Source organism: Lepisma saccharinum, chromosome 9, assembly GCF_977018435.1.
Source record: "Lepisma saccharinum chromosome 9, izLepSacc3.1, whole genome shotgun sequence".
Lineage (NCBI taxonomy): Eukaryota > Metazoa > Arthropoda > Insecta > Zygentoma > Lepismatidae > Lepisma > Lepisma saccharinum.
Window position 1 is genome coordinate 67,685,787 of NC_139237.1, and position 18,025 is coordinate 67,703,811.

The following is an 18,025-nucleotide window of genomic DNA, read 5'->3' on the forward strand; positions in this document are numbered from 1 at the left end:
CTTTCTCACATTTTGCAGCTATACTTTTGGTATAAAAATTCACGCACCATCAAGTCACCACAATTGTGATAAAATCTTATTTGTAAATCACATTAATGTGAAAAGTTTGATTTTTGTATCATCATTGTTAAGATATAACTTTTACAATTCTGCAAGTATAACTTTTGTATGTTATTTTTTACATTAATTCCAAATCGGATCATTAGTGTCACCCACTTTCTACAATTTTGTATACTTTCATTTAGAAACGACAAAAACAAAATCTACAAACACGCCGGCCTGAAGGTTGTGCCCTATTAAACACAAGCTTACAGCTAAATGTGCCTATGTACAGATATTAAATTTAGTATAGCGTATCCCTAGTTCAGATACTGTACGACAAAATATACAGAATTTCTTTAAAAAAAAAAAAACTTATTTATTTGATGTTTTTACAACAAATATTAGAGCTTTCCCTGCTTCTCCGCGGCGCCTAATCAATCCAAATTTAAGTTATACTTTACTATTTGTAGCATAGAAATCCAAACTGTAAAATAAAAACATATCACTGTGATTTTTTTTTCGCATTTAAATCTTAAAAATATACCATCTAATAACAACAAACATCATAAACAAATTCAAAAATACTCACTAGCACACGAGAGCGACATTTTGCTCGCCGTATGTACTTTCTAGTCAATTGAGAATTCGTAAACAAAAAGCCGTGAGTATTCTACCAATCAACCAAAACGGATAAATTTTAAAATAAATTCTGTAAAATTTTATTTTGTAACTGATAAAACGATACGTAGAACAAATTCACAATAAAATAAATATATTTTTCTCTAGAGCAGAAAAGTGAAACAAATAAATATCATCGTATTTCTTTTCGGATGTATTTTATATTTACAAAAATATCCACTACTGGATTAAGTTACAAAAACAACGAAACGCTAATTATGATACATTTCAATGAGTTAGTAGATAAGTACGTTTATATTTTATTTCTAAAGAGGAAAATTCAATAGAATAAAATTCGCAGAAATTGTATTTTTTAATGTGATCCTTGGCCGGGACAACTAACAAGATCCACGCAATGTATCTTGTCTGCTACTCTGCCAGGCAACCTGCTGTGTGCTGTCGTGGAATTCTGTGAAAACAAGCAACTTCACTTTTCTAGTTTTTAAGAAGTGTTTTTCTGAGGAACTTTACCTGTCATTAGGAAGTTCAAGATGAAATTTGAACATGTGTACATTTACATAATTATTTCTGTGACACTGTGTTACAGTCAAGCTGACGAAGAAGTTCCCACGAAAGATGTAGCCAGCGTAAGAGTAGTGGTGAGTATATTGAAGTTGTGACTTAATTTAGTCAGTCGTTTTCAGAGATTGTAAATGAGATTATAAAGTGCCTTTTGTAAGTTGAAATGAATCTTTGAGACTGGTTGGCTTGTAACTTGTAAAATTAGGCACGCAGACACGAAAATTATTGCAAGTTCAATGGGGTAACACTTCGATACAGTCCCAACGGATTTCTTCATTTTTACACAAGAAACTACTTACGGAATGAGTTTCTGTAGCGTTTAGAAGTTCGTGGAGGTATTTTCTTGATAAGAGTCTAGTTTACGTCCTTTTCATAAGGAATACGTGTCTGTGTCATATATCGTTGGAAAGGTTATTGTATAAGGAATTCAACAAACTAAATCCCAAGGCGAGGAAAAATTTCCTCGAGGAGAAAATCGAGAAAAACCAATGTCCGGATATGCGTGATTGAACGTACTGAGGACATTTTTTGGTATAATTTTTAACAATACAGGGAATTTCTCCAATTTGTTTGAAATTTCAGATACTTACTAATTTGGGTCTCCTAATCACGAATCTGCACTTAAAATTTGGCGCTCACGTATAGAAATTCCTGAATTATGGCTAGCCCCACGAACCATTGGCGCGTGGTTAGGTTAGGTTAGGAAACATAGTTAAATTTTAGGGTCGTAGTAATATCAGGAATATATATATTTCGTTCTTTAAGTATTCGAAATGGAAAATCTTGCGATAAGTAATGAGCAATTGTGCATTGTCCGTTGCGATGACTGTCCGTCTTATTTTGCAAGTTTGACACGTGAGCGCCAAATTTTAACTTCAGATTCGTGATTAGGAGCCCTAATTTAGTGAGTGCCGAATTTCAAACAAAATGGAGAAATTCCCGGTATTGTAAAATCGCTCCGTAAAAATAAACACAACAATGATAATATAACACATTACATATCCCCTCACTCTCATTCAATCATGCTCTCACACACACACATGCTGCAGGGGTGAACACAAGATACCATTACATGATAAAATATCAAATCACCTCTTTGGTTTATCTCCCGTGTACCTTTGAACATTTGAGATTTTTATTAGCCCCTTGGGCTTGCTTTCAATGTAAATACGCGCGGCCAGTGCTCTGTCACGTATGAGACGCGATTAGCTAGGCGTCATAGTTTCCAAAAGTAAATAATGACATTACACTTGTTGAGGCACTACTATGCAAAAAGAATAAGCATACACTAAATGAGTGACAAGAGGAAATTAACTTGATTACAAGTACACGATTGCTGATAATACAAACGACTGTAATATAAACTAGGATATATTAAACATAATAAGTCGGCTATACTATTTAGTACCTAGCTTTTCTGATACCTATATATATCAAAGAGCATGGTCAAAGTTAAAACAAACCTATAATTAATCATATAAATACTTGGCGCGAGAATAGGAAAAACAATAACAAATCGTAGGTCTTTTACATTTATAGAATTTCGAAGGGTGAATGAAATAAGTTCTTAATTTTGAAGATTTATAGTACTTTTCATTGGATTGGCCAAAATAATTAGTAATTGCAGGCAACATTGTTCGATTTCATCTCGCTTTGTCTTATGATGAACCAGTGGCGACGTAGGTGGACAAATGTTCACTCTCACACATAAAGAGATAACTGGCGAATACTATACAGACTAAATGGCGGCGTGGTCCTCGTTGCGACGTCCCGACGACACTCGTGGCTATGCCAGTCTGTCCTCCTGGTGGGCGAAAACTGTCTCTTAGACGTAACATTCATTTTTCTTCCTTTTCCATCGCAGCGACCAAGATGGGCGGAAAAAGCACCTCGCTTCCATCTGTCTGCTCGGGGCGTTGCATCCGATCGTGGCTTCAATGGCCGTTCGGCGATACGCAGGGCGTCGGGTCGTCTAAGGGCTGACGACGTTTCATCTCTCTCTTTCTCTCTATCTCTTCTCCTTTTCTCGGCGTAGCATCCGTCTCACCGGTGTCGACTTTGTCGTACTGTCGTCTCTCATCTGGGTTGGCAATGCGAGTTGTCGCTGTGGCGTGGCTTTCATCTCAAACGCCGTTATGCAAGCGTCTTGGCTTCATGGCAGCAGTATTCGGAAAAACTAGGGTTCCCTCCCTCTCGTAGTTTTCAGCCGCCCATGTTAATTCACTGTCCTTCCTTACAAAAAGGGAAAAACACAACTGGAGCACGTGAAACACGTAATTAACACGGCCTCAATTCCTGGCACTGTCACTGTGATCACACACTCAGGACAATTTACACGACGCGGTCGAAAAGTTAAAGCAAAGTTCCGTATCTCGCGCAAAGTGACACGGAGATGGTGTTCGGTCTGGTTATGGCGCTAAACTGTGTCGGTCCTCTGGAGTCCAGGGGTATTTAAGAAAAACTTGAAACTTCAAAAATCAACCGCCTCGAAGTTCGTTAGCTTAGAAAAAATGCTGGACGGTGGTCCTTCTTCCAGCCTCGTTGTCCACTTGGGGGGTTGGGGGCAAAGAAAAAAAAACAGAGCAGTCCTCACACGTGTTGCGAAAGAACTCCCCCTCGGTCAGCAACTAGGACGTTCTTCCTATCGCTGGACAAGTAAAAGTCACCCTTGGTGTCAAAAATTCCACAACTCGGTATTGTTTTCCTACCCTCGCCGTCTAGAACCGAAAAGCCAAAAAGCACAACTGGCTACAGAAAGTTGTTACAGTATTTACGAAATTTTAAAATACACTCACATAAACTACAAAAAAGACTGATGACAAAAGTAATTGTCATAGTGTTCATCACAAGAACTGCTCAAAATATTGTAGTATATTCAACAGTGCATTCATCATACATACACTCATAAAATGTCATGAGGTTTACTCTCATCTATAAAAAGGTGCACTTATAAAAAAGCACTAGTTATACTAATAATAAGAGTTAATGAATACTGCCCAGTGGATGTAAGCACATCCTCCTTTTATTTTCAGCGTAATGCACTGTACAAATGTAACGCTAGTTGAATTTATTTAAGACAGTTTAACTTAATTAAGTTCACTGTAATGAGCAAAGTATGTCAGTTTTTACAATTGAAAATATTGGTAACTTTCGTTAGGTTAACTGGCTGAAATAGTATAATGTATGTTGATTACAAATAATTTATCTATTCAGAATACCTACTATCTTCTATTTTTGTTTCTTGCAGAGTTGTCGTGGATGCTATCTGAATAGATTACCAGAAGTGAAGGCATTCATAAATGAAGATTTACCTCTTTAGTATCCTTTTTTGTGTTATTTCTATGACTACTAGGTTACGCTGCCTCAGCAGCAGAGCATGTCTAGCGGTTGACTCACAATCTTGCCACTGAAAATTTCAGATTCAAGTTCCAGCTGCTTGCAGATGATTTTATAAGTGTATCTTCATCAATTTCCCCGAACAGCCATCATCGTCATGTCACAGTTAACCTAAGAAGGTAGAAAAGTGACACAGTTGGCTGAAATGGGTCAATTTTTTCTGTATTTCCCCTTGTCGTTCCATGTGAATACCGAGATAGTACCTTAGTAACATGTTATGGACATTCCCTTCTTGTTTTTATTCTATCCTGTTTCTTCACTCCCCATCATGGTTGCCACAGTACAAATTTAGTTAACTAATCAATACACTAATCCAATCATCTTACCTTTACTAAAGCTTTAAGTTGGAAACTGCCACATGGATAAAGTAGATTATGGGAAAGTAATGGGAATTTTGGCTCAACAGGAGATCATTCCTGGATCATTAGCAACCTAGCCCCATGATTTCAAGCTAAATTAACACTTACATCAGCAACATTTTAGATAATTTGGTTGTTTTCGTATAAATTGTCACTATTGATTTTTCTTCATGTGTAGAATTGGAAGTGGTAAGCAAAATACAAGTTTTTTCTGCTGCTTGTTTTGGTTAAATTTGACAAAAGAGGCACACACGTTTAATTCCAATATGGTGAGAGCTGGACCTACAGTTTTATAATGGAATCTGAACCATTATACAATTGGGTAGTCACATACACAGTAAGGCAAAAACAAATTACACCCAGGTTAAGCTATCTACCAGCCCCTATTCACAGCACAGAAGTCATGTTGAGGAAATCCTGTTTCCCTGCTGGCCGTTTTGCGAGGAGGGATTCTAATGTTGCCTCTTGTTGCACAAACAGGCACAAGTTTCTTCACAGGTAAATGTGGCAACAGCGGGTCGATACAATAAAGGTGGGTCCCGTGGTAGAAGTTAGCTTTGCTCGACTCTAGTAACTATTGGCAATGGCCAATTGGTTGCTGCACCATGTAAAATTATTTAGCTACTTACAATACCTGCCATTATGGACCACTAATTCCTACATGCAATTGTAATGCTTATTTCACCATTTGTAAGATGTGAAGAGTAGTTTGTTGGCTTTCATTTTTAGTTCAAAAACTGAACCAAAGTGAAGATTCGACTTTGAAATTGGGTTAATCAGATTCAGCATAGCCTAATTATACTACAACATGTGGTTCTCAACCTTTATCTCTAAATGTACCTGGAAGCTTAGGTAGGGTATTGTTTTTTGAAACCTGACTGGTTTAGTACATGCTCTAAAATTATACCATAAAAATAGACTTACAATAAGTTAAAACATTCCACAGTGAATTTGATAATGCTTAGAAAAACTGAAATAGTGAGGGAATTTGAACTGGCAAAAATAACTGGAACTCTGTATAAGCACCATTTAGTTGTTGGCTTACATGTTAAGAAAATCTTGTTACTCTGTATTCCCCCACTTCAGGTAGGCTACTGATAATGTGCCTGAATTTTGTATATTTCATGCCAAATAACCACACATACCAATGATTGAAACTATCAATTACTTGTTATTATAGTTTTTTTGTTGTCACCATTATGTGCTGAGTGTTCTGTTTCTGTACTACTTATACAAAGTAAAGATCAGATTGCCAGAAAACCAAAGAAATATTCTTTCATTCTCAAAACTCACTATTTTAAGGGACATCTACCATTCCCTGACCTCCCCTACCTTCCTGTAGGAGCTATTTTACAGGTTTTTTTTTGTTATTTCATTCATGTAGTAATTTATAATTTTTCCATAGTAATATATTGTTATATATATATATTTTTTTGTTTTATGGTATTAAGTTGTATATCAACATTTTCTGAACCTTACCCAAGAATAAAGCCAATTGACTCTCAGTAGATACACATTTCAAAAGCTTCAGCCATTTTCTTTTTAAGCAATAAATCTCATATAAAAAAAATTGAAAGAAAAAAAAACAAGTGATTAATGTTTACCTCCTTAACAATAATTCAGTGACAATGTAGAATTCATTCACAAGACTGGAGAAAAACCCGTATTAATTCCATTGGACAAAAGTGGCCAGGTTAGTATTAGTTATATAGTTATTGTAGCTTTCCTTAACTGTTAATACTTTCATAGATCTTGAAAATGTTCATTTCTAAATGTTTTTTTTTTCACTTCTTGAGTGGTAGAATTGGTTCATAGCATGGGCCACAGGAATGTTTGAGGTTTGTTTCCTTTGTTGTGCATTACGAGGGTCACTATTTATATTTTGAGCCTTGGCAACACTGATTGAATTTAGGCGCGATTTGACGTTTGCACGGAATCGTCTGGCATTATTGACCATAACGTACGTCAAATGTTTTGTCAATAGCTTCATTTGTGTTGTTTATGTTGCCTTGGAGATTGCGCGACAACAATAAAATGGAATTAACTCGTGAACATTTTTGTGCGATGATTTTTTACGATTTTCGACGTGGATTATCAAGACAAGAGTGCATCGATCAACTTACTTCCACATTTGGCGATGAAGCCCCATCCTTTGCCACTGTGAAACGCTGGTATAACGAATTTAATCGTGGCCGCCATTCGCTCACCGACGAGATTCGCGAAGGTCGTCCAAAATCAGTTGTTGTTCAAGAAAACATTGATGCTGTGCAAAACCTAATACTGCAAGATCGTCATGTGACATACTGTGAGATTGAGGCAACCATAGGCATTAGTTCCACCAGCATATATAAAATATTACATGATCATTTAGCTGTGAGAAAGGTATGTTCTCGTTGGATCCCACACAATTTGACAAAAACTCAAAAAGATGCTCGCGTCAATTGGTGCAAACAAATGCTCAATAAATACAATCGTGGTGCTTCAAAAGACGTATATAAGATTGTAACAGGTGACGAATCATGGATATATGCATATGAGCCGGAATGTAAACAGCAGTCGACTGTATGGGTGTTTCAAGATGAACCCAATCCAACAAAAGTTGTTCGCGCTCGAAGCACATCGAAACAAATGGTCGCCTGTTTTTTTGGGAAAACTGGTCATGTGGCAACTGTGCCTTTAGAGGAACGTAGAACGGTCAACTCTGAATGGTACACAACAATTTGTTTGCCAGAGGTCTTCGGTCAAATACGGAAAACAAACAAACGCCGTCGGATCATTCTTCATCAAGACAATGCCAGCTGTCACACATCTCGTCTAACAACCGACTTTATGAACAGTCAAAAAATCGAATTGATGGGTCATCCACCATACAGTCCTGATTTGGCACCCAATGACTTCTTCTTGTTCCCGAATGTCAAGAATAAATTGCGTGGACAACGATTTTCGTCGGCGGAAGACGCCGTTGATGCGTTCAAAAACCATATTATGGAGGTGTCTCAAGAAGATTGGAAAACTGCTTTGACAAATGGTTCGAAAAACAATAAAGCAGTTTTCAATGCCAAATTCCTGTTTTTTCATTGTTAGGCTCAAAATATAAATAGTGACCCTCATAGTAAGTAGGTAAGTAACACACATGCAGTGATAGCATAGCACATAAAGGTTAGTTCTGAATAGAACATTGGTGTGTGCCAGCATTACAACACTACATCAAAACAGTCGATCATGTAGACCCAACACAACACACCTTCCTTGTAGCAGCTGTAGTTCTGCAATCGAATTCACAGGTGGGTTCAGAAATGATGGAAGGCAGAATTGGTCCGTGACAAGAGTCCTCCTGGACAGACTAGTACTACAAAAACACTGAAAACCATTATTACAGTACAGTCTAACAAAGTGGCTGGCACAGGCAGTAGGCATTTCTAGGAACAGGATGGCATTGATTAGCATGATGTTTGTGTTTCAGATCCCAGGTCACCTTAGGTTCAGGTTTGGTGCTGTTGCATTGCCATCCAAGTCTCTGGGTTTGACTGCTCCCAGACATTTTTGTATGGGGATATTTAAAAATTGCAGTTTGTTGAAATTGTCAAGTTAGTCCGAATTAGACTGCTATGCTCTCCAAGTCATTACTGTCATACCAGCTCATATGTGTTGTCGAACAATGTCTAGGAGTTTCCCCAACAGTATGGAGGACATTTGACAGACATCCTTTTCTGTACAAGGCTTTTAACATAAACTATTGTCACGTGTTCTAATTCTCCAAGACCCGCAGCTATAAAAGACAATTTTCTCGTGTCCAACGTTGTTCTAAGTTTCATTTACAATCCAGTCATTCCATAGCCCACCCTTTATCATTCAATGAATATACATATATGCAAATTTTGGTATTTTTAAATGCAAAAAGCTTTTAGCGAGCTCTGTACTTTGATTATATAGGACCAATATTTTCAGCAAGGTATTTAACATTTAACAGCTGGCTCAGTGGCTAATTAAGTGGTTCACTTTCAATCTCACCACTGAAATTCCCAGGTTCATTTCTTAGGCTGGGCATGGGTGCGAGTGTCCTTTTGTGAATTTCATCTACTCATCATCACCACAATCAAAATTCAAATACAAAAATAGACAATGCACTCTAGAAAGGGGCAGCTGTATGAGCTGGCTTTCTTTTAATTACCTTGCATTATGAAGTACTTTATTACTACTACTTATTTATTGAATATGTTTGTGTATTGTGGTATTATAGAAATGTATATTTTTTTTTGTAATGTTATGTCCATTCAATGTGATGTTCATGTATTTTATTGGTCAACAAAATTTCATGCTGACCAATGATAGTAAAGTTTATGGAGTGTTTGCTGAAGGTTCTGGGTTTGAGTCCTAGCTTCTTCTTTCATTTAATTATTCATACTCATTTGTGCAATTAACCTGAAGAGGTAGGGATGTGTTTTATTTAGTTTTTAATATCCATTTTATGCTCACATAGGCTAAGTGGGATCGCAACTACTGCACAGTGTTCCTTAGAACTCATTGGTTGATTACTAAGTGTTGTTAATAAAAAAAAGTACAAATCAGTAAATTTGCCGTTACTTTAGTGATTAATTGTTTGTACAAATACACTGCAATTACGGGCACAGTTTTACCATTTTGTTAGTATTTTGTAAGCATTGTGCAAATAACATAATGAATTATTCATGGAGTTCTTCACAATTGTCCACCTTACCACAATCAATCACTAATTTGTGATTGATTGTGGTAAGAGTTTTGTTTGAGTTGGTGTTTTAAGTCCACTTCAAGCACAGTGAGGCTAATCGGGACTGAACCTACAGTTTAAAGTAGGATCCGAACCACTATGTGCCTCCACTGGGTATCGAACCTGGGGTTCCTTGATTCCAAGGCAGCGACGTGACTGTGGAAAGAATAGGGTTGCTATACATACCAGATTTTCTGGGACAGTCCTGGAATTGAGTGAAAAAGCACAGATGATTAAGACTTTATTTCTGTTTAAATGCATGTACATATTCTTAATTCTGTACTAAATGATCAGGTGTCCAGTTTCATAAATTGGTTTTCAACAGCAAGAGTTTGCTTTTAAAAAAAAACAGCAAAGAGAAATATAGCTATGCAGGAAAAAGGTATGACAGCTGAAGTTCATTTATGTCTACACACAAATCTATTATGTGGGATGCACAAGTATTGCTCGTCAGGTTGTCCATGACATTTTTTTCTTCCATCCTACATGATTTGAAGGAATGGATTTTTATGTACGAGGGGGTATCAAAAACTTTTGCCTGTTGAGGTATAATTTGTTTAATAATGGAAATATTGAAACATTGAACATACATATAGTTTGCCTGTAGTGTCCTCTACTCAGAGTTACCCTTCCACACAGTTGCCATTACGTTCGATGCATTTATGCCAGCATTTTATCCAGCCCTCAAAACCAGTTTGGAAATATCTCAGAACACTCCCTGCCCCACTGTTCAGAGCTGTTTCAACATCCTGTAGGTCATCTCATGCCACGAAGCACAAACTTAAGTTCAAAGTGGGAGAAACCAAAAGTGTGGGCATGACAAGGAGTGGCAGGTCATCAACGTCGTTGACCGACGACAACCGCTGCAGGGATGGTGATGAGCTCATTCGAGAGAATAGACGCATCACCATCCAGGAAATTTCTGATGCAGTGCACATGTCCTATGGGCCAGCACATGCAATGATTGGAGTTTGGGATACCATAAAGTCTGAGCTAAGTCTGTGCTTCGTGATATGAGATTCGATGACCTACAGGAGGTTAAAACAGCTCTGAACAGTGGGGCAGGGAGTGTTCTGTGGAATTTTTCCAAACTGGTTTTGAGGGCTAGATAAAATGCTGGCACAAATGCATCGAACATGACGGCAACTGTGTTGAAGTGTAACTCTGAGTAGAAGACACTACAGGCAAACTGTATGTATGTTCATTGTTTCAATCTTTCCATTATTAAACAAATTATACCCCCTCGTTTGTTGGGCCAGAGCTTGTTTGGAGTATTGTTTCAATTCTTGAAGCTCTCATTCTGCAAAACAGACAGAATAAAGCTGATGATGGACAATTTGCTTGGTGATACTTAAGCATCCCACTGTACAAAACAATTTTCTGCAAATTGTTTTTCAAGTCTTTCTGCGAATTTTGTTGTATAAACATGTCTTCTAAAATTTGACTACAAGGTGGTGTTTTCATTTTCCTCAGTCCTTCCAAAACATTCCTGAAATACCTTACTATCTTGTGAAATCCTACAGCAGTTTCAATGTTTTCTCCATAATTATTATAGTGTGCATACAGATTACTTTGTCGGGTCCACCTTCTTCCCCGACCAGGCTTTCGGTCAGTGGCATCCTGGATTTTCACTTATGAAATACAGTAACCATAGGTAATAAAAAAGCTAGAGAATGGACATTTCTATTTTGTGCGTGATAAGTTTTAATCAAATTTGGTATTTTATTTGGCATTTAATTTACTAGTTTTGATCCCAAAATGTGCCTTTTTTCTGAAATGTTGGTCTTTTACTAATGTAAATCTAATTCATTACATTCATAACTCCCGTGCAATTTGTAGGAACTGGCCAGAATTCAGTTGAGCTCCAAAGACAGGGGAGAATGCAATGAAGTGCTCGAGAAGATGGGTTTCCAGAAAAGAGGCTCTGATGATGACGTTGACCAAGATGATCTTGAAGCTTCTGAAGACCGAGATGAGCTATAACTTTAACCCAGTTGATTTAAGCTTTGATGATTTTTGTTGTTTGATGTTCCTTTGGTGTGTGCAGAGGAAATTAGTATCACATTCCACAATTTGTTACCTGAACAAATGAAATTGTTCGTAAGAAAAGTTCCTGATTGTGTTTTTTCTACATCATCAATGGACATTGTTACTAAATTTTCTATTACGTGTGTGTTTTTAGAATTTTTTTTAGCCTAGTGCTAGATCACTTAAGCGCAATTCTTCATTTACTCTATCCTGGGAATGATGGGGACTTGGCAATTTATTGGTTTATTGATTGTTACGTTAGTGTAATTCTCTTAGTGATGGTTCCAGGGTAAGAGTGCTTGGCAAATACGTTGAAGGCAATGTGCAGAATGTTAATTACAATATTTTCATGCAGGTATGCTTCATTTGTTCTCTAGTCGTGCATATGCATACAGACATGTTGTTCCATTAAGTTGAAATATTTGTCTGTGCTGTGTATTTAATGCAGTATTGTGAAAATTTTCAAGTTTTCAAAGGCCTTGTCTTTCTCTGGAACATTTTTTAGGGCAGTATCTAATTTGTAACTTACTATGTTGCCTCTTATTTAGTTGGAACAGTGGCTTGCATAAGATTGTATCAAGATAACTTACCTACTACTGATTTTGTAGAGAATTCACCTGGAATCTTTCAATGTGTCTCTTCCAAGTTTTTATCGTTAGTATTCCATTCCTTGCGTTAGCAGAAATATTTTAGATCGTCTTGATATCACATGATTCTGGATGGTCACTTTAACACCTATACAAACCCTAGTATACTTCATGATTTCCGTGGTTTCAAGTCTCAAAATTCTAGGCAAGAAATGATGTGTACGGTCCAGAACTTCTTATAACATTGTTTGCTTCCCACATCCAAGAGAAAACCGAAGCCATAAAACTTGGGTTGAAACACATATCAATAAAGGAAGGATAGTTCGGAGTTGCCATGCATCTTGCCACTGTCCCTACATTGAACAGGACGAGGAGGGGAAGGGTGTTATGATGTTTTTAGCACTGGGGTTCCACATATGTAAAACAAGCCTGGCCAGTGCCAAACCAAATAGGAAACTTTGTTGCCTCAGTATTAAAAAATGAGCAAATATTAACAAATATTTTCCCTCTGACCACATAAACAGTTGCATAACAGTTCTCTTAAAGATGCCTCAGAATCAAGACAAGGAAGTGTCTGATGCCATGTGCAGGAAAATGTATATTGATTGATTGATATTATTATTTTAAAAACAGAACACAATTACTGGCATTAGGGTCTTAGGGATGCTTTGCAGACATTTCATTTGTATCATCAGACCTAGTTGAGTGAGATGAATCAGTAGGTCAGACTACAGTTTGCACAAACCATATCTTGGACAATTAAATAATATTATAAGGAAAAGATGTTTTGAGTTGGTGTTTAAGTCCACTTTATGCACAGTAAGGCTAATCGGGACTGGACCTGTGGTTTAAAGTAGGATCCGAACCACTGTGCCATGTGCCTCCACCGGGTATTGAACCCGGAACCTCTTGATTACAAGCTGACGTCGCTACCACTGCGCCATTGGGGAGGCCCTAAGGAAAAGGTGTGGTTGTGCTAGTATTACAAGAATAGCGATAATACTTGGAAAAATGATTAAACTAGATGAACGCTTTACAAGTCAGTAGAGTTCAAGCTAGTAAGTTTTCAGATAAATGAAAACAAAAATTGAGGCATTGGCTCTGGTACACACTGTGAAGTCTAATCTTTACATTACTTGAGGTTGACAGCATTAAAATTCTATGTAGAAATTAATCATGTTTTTAGTAAACTTGTTTAGTATGGTTCTAAACAAATTCCATTGAGTGTCAAGTTTTTTTTTTATGCGACAAAATCTGAGAAAAAAATGTTTGTTTACTGAAGAATCAATTATTTAGACATATTAGTTCTTTTAATACATATTGAACTGTTCAGTGTAGAGACAAAGCAAATTTGAAGCTATGCATCAGAATTCCTAACTTCATTCTTCTACCTAACACACAACTTTACTAATCCAACAATTATCGGAAGCATTATGTACACTAAATACTAACATTTTTCAACATGTGTATTGTATTCATGAAATGCGTATTTAGTTTAATTTTGAACACAGTATTAATATTACATGTGCAAATGCATTTATGCAAATCACAGTAAAGTTATTTGAAAATTTGTTCTAGTCTTGCTGACTTGATACTTATTTTGTAAAAAAAAAAAAAAAATGTACACCTTACTTCATTAGAAATGAGTAGCTGAGTATAAGTCGTGTAAATATGTATATTTTTGTTTATATTTTTATTTGACAAACCATATTTGTACATATTACCACATACTTTGCATCCTAAAGAATGTAGCAGAGAATATACTCTCCAGTTTTGTACCACATTGTCCTTTTGCATGTGTACATGAAAAAAGGAAATGGCAGGCCTTATGGAAACTTTTGTAGAAAAATATTTCAATCTTTCTGTATGTGCTTTCATGCGCGAGTGTAAAATGATGGTTTTGGAGAGTACAGAATCAGTCATCAAACAAACTATTATTTTTTGCAGACTATCTTAATACATATAAGAGTAGTTTTCAAACCCCTACAGGGGAACCAATATGACTTTCATAAAGCTATGTATATCTGAAAAACAACAGTTGGTATTGGTAACGTGGCAGTTTTGAAATATTGTAACATCATTAAAAACATTGCAATTAGGGCTGAACTGATATGATAGTGTTCGTTTGAATTTGATCACCAATGCTCAGTGATGCTTTTCAGGTATTTGGGCATTTCATTAATTGTGTGCAAGTTGTGTAATTTTTTTCTTTACAGGGCAGTTGTTCTTATGAGTCTAAAGCAATAGAACTTTGATTATGTGTATTAATGTAATTTCTTTGTATTAGAGTAGGTTTTTTACCACCACAGAGAACATTGTTTTTGTAATTTTTCAGCAGAGTGTGTATTCTTTTCTTCAGATACTGTTTTCAAATACAAGTCTGACAAAGGAAGTATAAGGGTGGTTTAACCATATATTTAGGATAGTATAATGTACGGAAAATACTTTGCATTGTACAGTATATATGACATATATATCATTGGACGTTTCCAGCCAAAGTTTCAGATTAATTGGTATTCTGGCTCTTCTTCTTTAAAGGGATATGATTTTGTATTAGTTTATCATACGTTTTATGAGGTAACAGATCCATATTTCTTAACCAGTATACAAACAACAACAAAGAACTATCAGAAACATATTAATTGCTAGATGTTTTATCACGTTACAAGAATGGTCACAATCTTTCATGTATTTTCTGTCTTCCACTTTTGTATTTGAAACCACTGGCATCGTATGCCATCCTACATGTTTTAGCAACCATCCATCGCATTTTCTATGAGGGAGATTTCAGACCGAAGCAGCACGACAGGCTGCACAACATTGGATTCGTGAAATCCTCAAGTGACACATGTCGCCTGATGCTTTGGTGTGAATTCTCCCTTAGTATTTCCACAATTCTGATGTAATCACTTTTTCTTGGCAGGTGTTTGCCTGTTCCTTCCTTTAAATCCATGTTCTATATATATACATGTAGTACATATCTGTTACATGCTCTTCATGTAAAAGAATGCATTTTTACGGTAGCCAAAATTGATTAAAATGTGGCACGTTGTGAATAGACACTTCTTTCTAGTAATGGTTATCATGCATTTAGGTTTGTGTGTGACATGTAATTTAAGGTATTTTGTATTGACCAGTTGTTATACACACTGATCTGCAACATTCCATGTAGAACAAAGATTACAACAAAAAGGTATGAAAACAAGCATATTTTAAAAATATTACTGCTGTGCAAGTTGTTAGTTTCATTGAACATGATAGTAAAATAAAGTGTTATTATTTGTCATGTGCATATTACTGTTAGTTGTAGGAATAAAGAACTAGGTTCCTGGTGTTGTTTTCAGATATTCTTTATACATTCATGTGAATCATGGTACCTTAATGAAGATAACTTATAGAGCTCATTTGCTTCTTATTATTATACTGATAACTAGGAGGTATGTTCATATAACTAGAATTAGGCACTTGAAATTACTAGAATTTGTTTTTTTTTAATATGTAATTGAAACAACAACAAAAATATTACCAAACCAAATGTTTTGCTCATTACGATTCTTGAAGCTTTCCTGATGACAAACAAAGGTGAAGATTCTGGGGGGGGGGTTTATAACCAGATCAGAGTTTTCAAGAGCTAACCTCACCTCTATCTTCAGGCAGTTGAAGTGCAGAGTTCTGTCAGATGTAGGTGGCAAGTCAATCAGGTATCATCTCTCAGATGCCTGCACACTCAGTCGACTATCGCCAGCCAGGACAGGCTCAGTACAAGTCCTGGTATCTATTGAGGTTTCGCTTTTCTCTGTAGATGGTTATTACTGTATCACATACACACACGGTAAAGCCTATATCGAGCAAGCTGAGAAGACAATTCAACAGTGTTGCAAAGAAGAAGCCAGCTGCCGGTTGGCAGAACATTTATCAAGGATGACCATGGAAATGATTTTACAATAAGATCATAAAATTATTGCGACCACATCATCAAAGAGGCAATAGCCATCCACGGGAAAAAGCAAAACCTCAACAGTGACATTAGCTCTTGTGACACACTGATCTGGTACATGTCCCGAGAGAAATGCCTGTTGTTTCCTAATAACTTCTAGACAATGAACTTGATTTTAATTACCCACATAGATAAATTTTTACATGTAGTTTAAAATATCCCCACTCTGCTGCATGAAATGTATGTAATTACACTGTTGGTGTTGACTCCAACACCCCCTCCCAGACACATTTTTTACAATTGCTTCGTTGTCATTTTGGTGCTAATTTTACCATGCCAGGCCTTCCCTAAATGCAGAACCATGAAATATGTGCTGATATTATTTTAGACTTGAATCCATTTCCTTCATAAGAATATCTGAAATTAACACCTGGAGGTCCTTTTCAACATATAAGACATGTGTTATACTTTTTTTACCTGTGTGTTTTTTAGTTAGAAAAATCAGCTAAATGTTTAACAGACCAATGTATATGTATAGAACCCTGCACTTTGTCATTTATGGTTCATTTAAGCATTACAAATGGAAGGCAACCAACTGCTCCATTAAGCTGCAATCTGTGATAAAATAAACCAATACTTGTGATTTTTCAGTAATCATCTGTCAGAAGTATCTGTAGAATTGTAACTGCATGCTATGTGATTTTAATTTTTATACCTACATAAAAATTACGGATTTTATTGAATCACACTAATGTTGCTAAATTGTATGTGTATTTGTGCGTGTGTGTTTTTATCCAATGTGTGTATATGCACTCTCAGATGAGTAGACAAAATGGAATGATGCAGTCAGTGATAGATGTGTTCAGTAACAACTTAATTGTGCTTTTCAGAGTAGAGAATTATACTTAATTATTGTGAAATGAGCAACAATACTTACTGGGGATTAAAATATTTTAATAGTATATTTTGTGTTTCACATTTAAAATTGTATTTTGGAGATGTCTGCTTCCTCATCCTACCACAGTAGTGGCTGTTATGTCCATGTCCTATAAATGTGTTTTATATTGATACTACCAATGAAACTGCCACTCATATGGAGGTACTAAATTCTTATTATTCTTTATCGAAAGTTCTTCCCTCAAAACGGCAACCTGGACATCAGCATAGTTAGCAATTTTTTTCATGGGAATTGAGATTATGTATATGAAATTGTGTAATATTAATTCCAATAGCTTTATATTTGCTTTTAGAAATTTTTGTATGTAGTAGGGATGGAACAGATTAATTGGTTTTCTTATCAATATAGGTATATCGGTTTAACTGTAAAATTACCGATAATTTTAGTCTAAATATGCAGCCTCTTTTGCATTGCAAAAGCTTGGTTCATCTGGTCACATACATTTATTAAGAAGGTCAATGAATCATTTGGAAGTTTACATTGGATCGGCAGAATATTGGTTATCGGTAAATTTTATATATACATCCCTGATATTTAGTAAGATTAAGCAGGATGACTTCACACCAACATTTTCAGAAACATGAAGGTTAAAGGCATGTGCTTCACTTAACATGAATCCAATGGCAGCATGCACCAAGGAAAATACAGGGTTATTCAAAATAATTTATCCAATTTCGAATGACTATATTTTTTAAGTTTACGAAATAAAGTGAGATTAGTGATCCATCAATCAAAAGGAAATGTACCAAATAGAGCTGAGGCTATGTCACT

The 18,025-nt window shown here is 36.2% G+C and overlaps 2 protein-coding genes across 2 annotated transcripts in view; one reads left to right on the plus strand and one right to left on the minus strand.

The window, feature by feature from the left end:
* Positions 1 to 811, minus strand: part of Prp19 (pre-mRNA processing factor 19) — a 29,667-nt gene extending 28,856 nt beyond the window's left edge. The window contains exon 1 of the mRNA XM_083129093.1: positions 632 to 811. Coding sequence (XP_082985219.1) covers positions 632 to 650 — 19 coding nt within the window. The 5' untranslated portion in view covers positions 651 to 811. The remainder of the gene's footprint in view (positions 1 to 631) is intronic.
* A 272-nt stretch (positions 812 to 1,083) lies between these two features.
* Positions 1,084 to 17,260, plus strand: LOC145992103 (selenoprotein M-like). Its single transcript, XM_083128339.1, has 4 exons — positions 1,084 to 1,319; positions 4,490 to 4,560; positions 6,621 to 6,690; positions 11,584 to 17,260. Exons 1-4 carry the CDS (start codon positions 1,212 to 1,214, stop codon positions 11,725 to 11,727), a joined length of 393 nt encoding a protein of 130 aa, XP_082984465.1. The 5' UTR covers positions 1,084 to 1,211; the 3' UTR covers positions 11,728 to 17,260.
* The last annotated feature ends 765 nt before the right edge of the window (positions 17,261 to 18,025 follow it).

Bases quoted from the DNA above. Each gene is read 5' to 3' on its own strand.
- LOC145992103 (XM_083128339.1), top strand. From the start codon at position 1,212: ATGAAATTTGAACATGTGTACATTTACATAATTATTTCTGTGACACTG. The intron at 4,561-6,620 runs GTATCCTTTTTT...ACAATAATTCAG, and splicing joins AATGAAGATTTACCTCTTTA to TGACAATGTAGAATTCATTC. The intron at 6,691-11,583 runs GTTAGTATTAGT...TGCAATTTGTAG, and splicing joins CATTGGACAAAAGTGGCCAG to GAACTGGCCAGAATTCAGTT.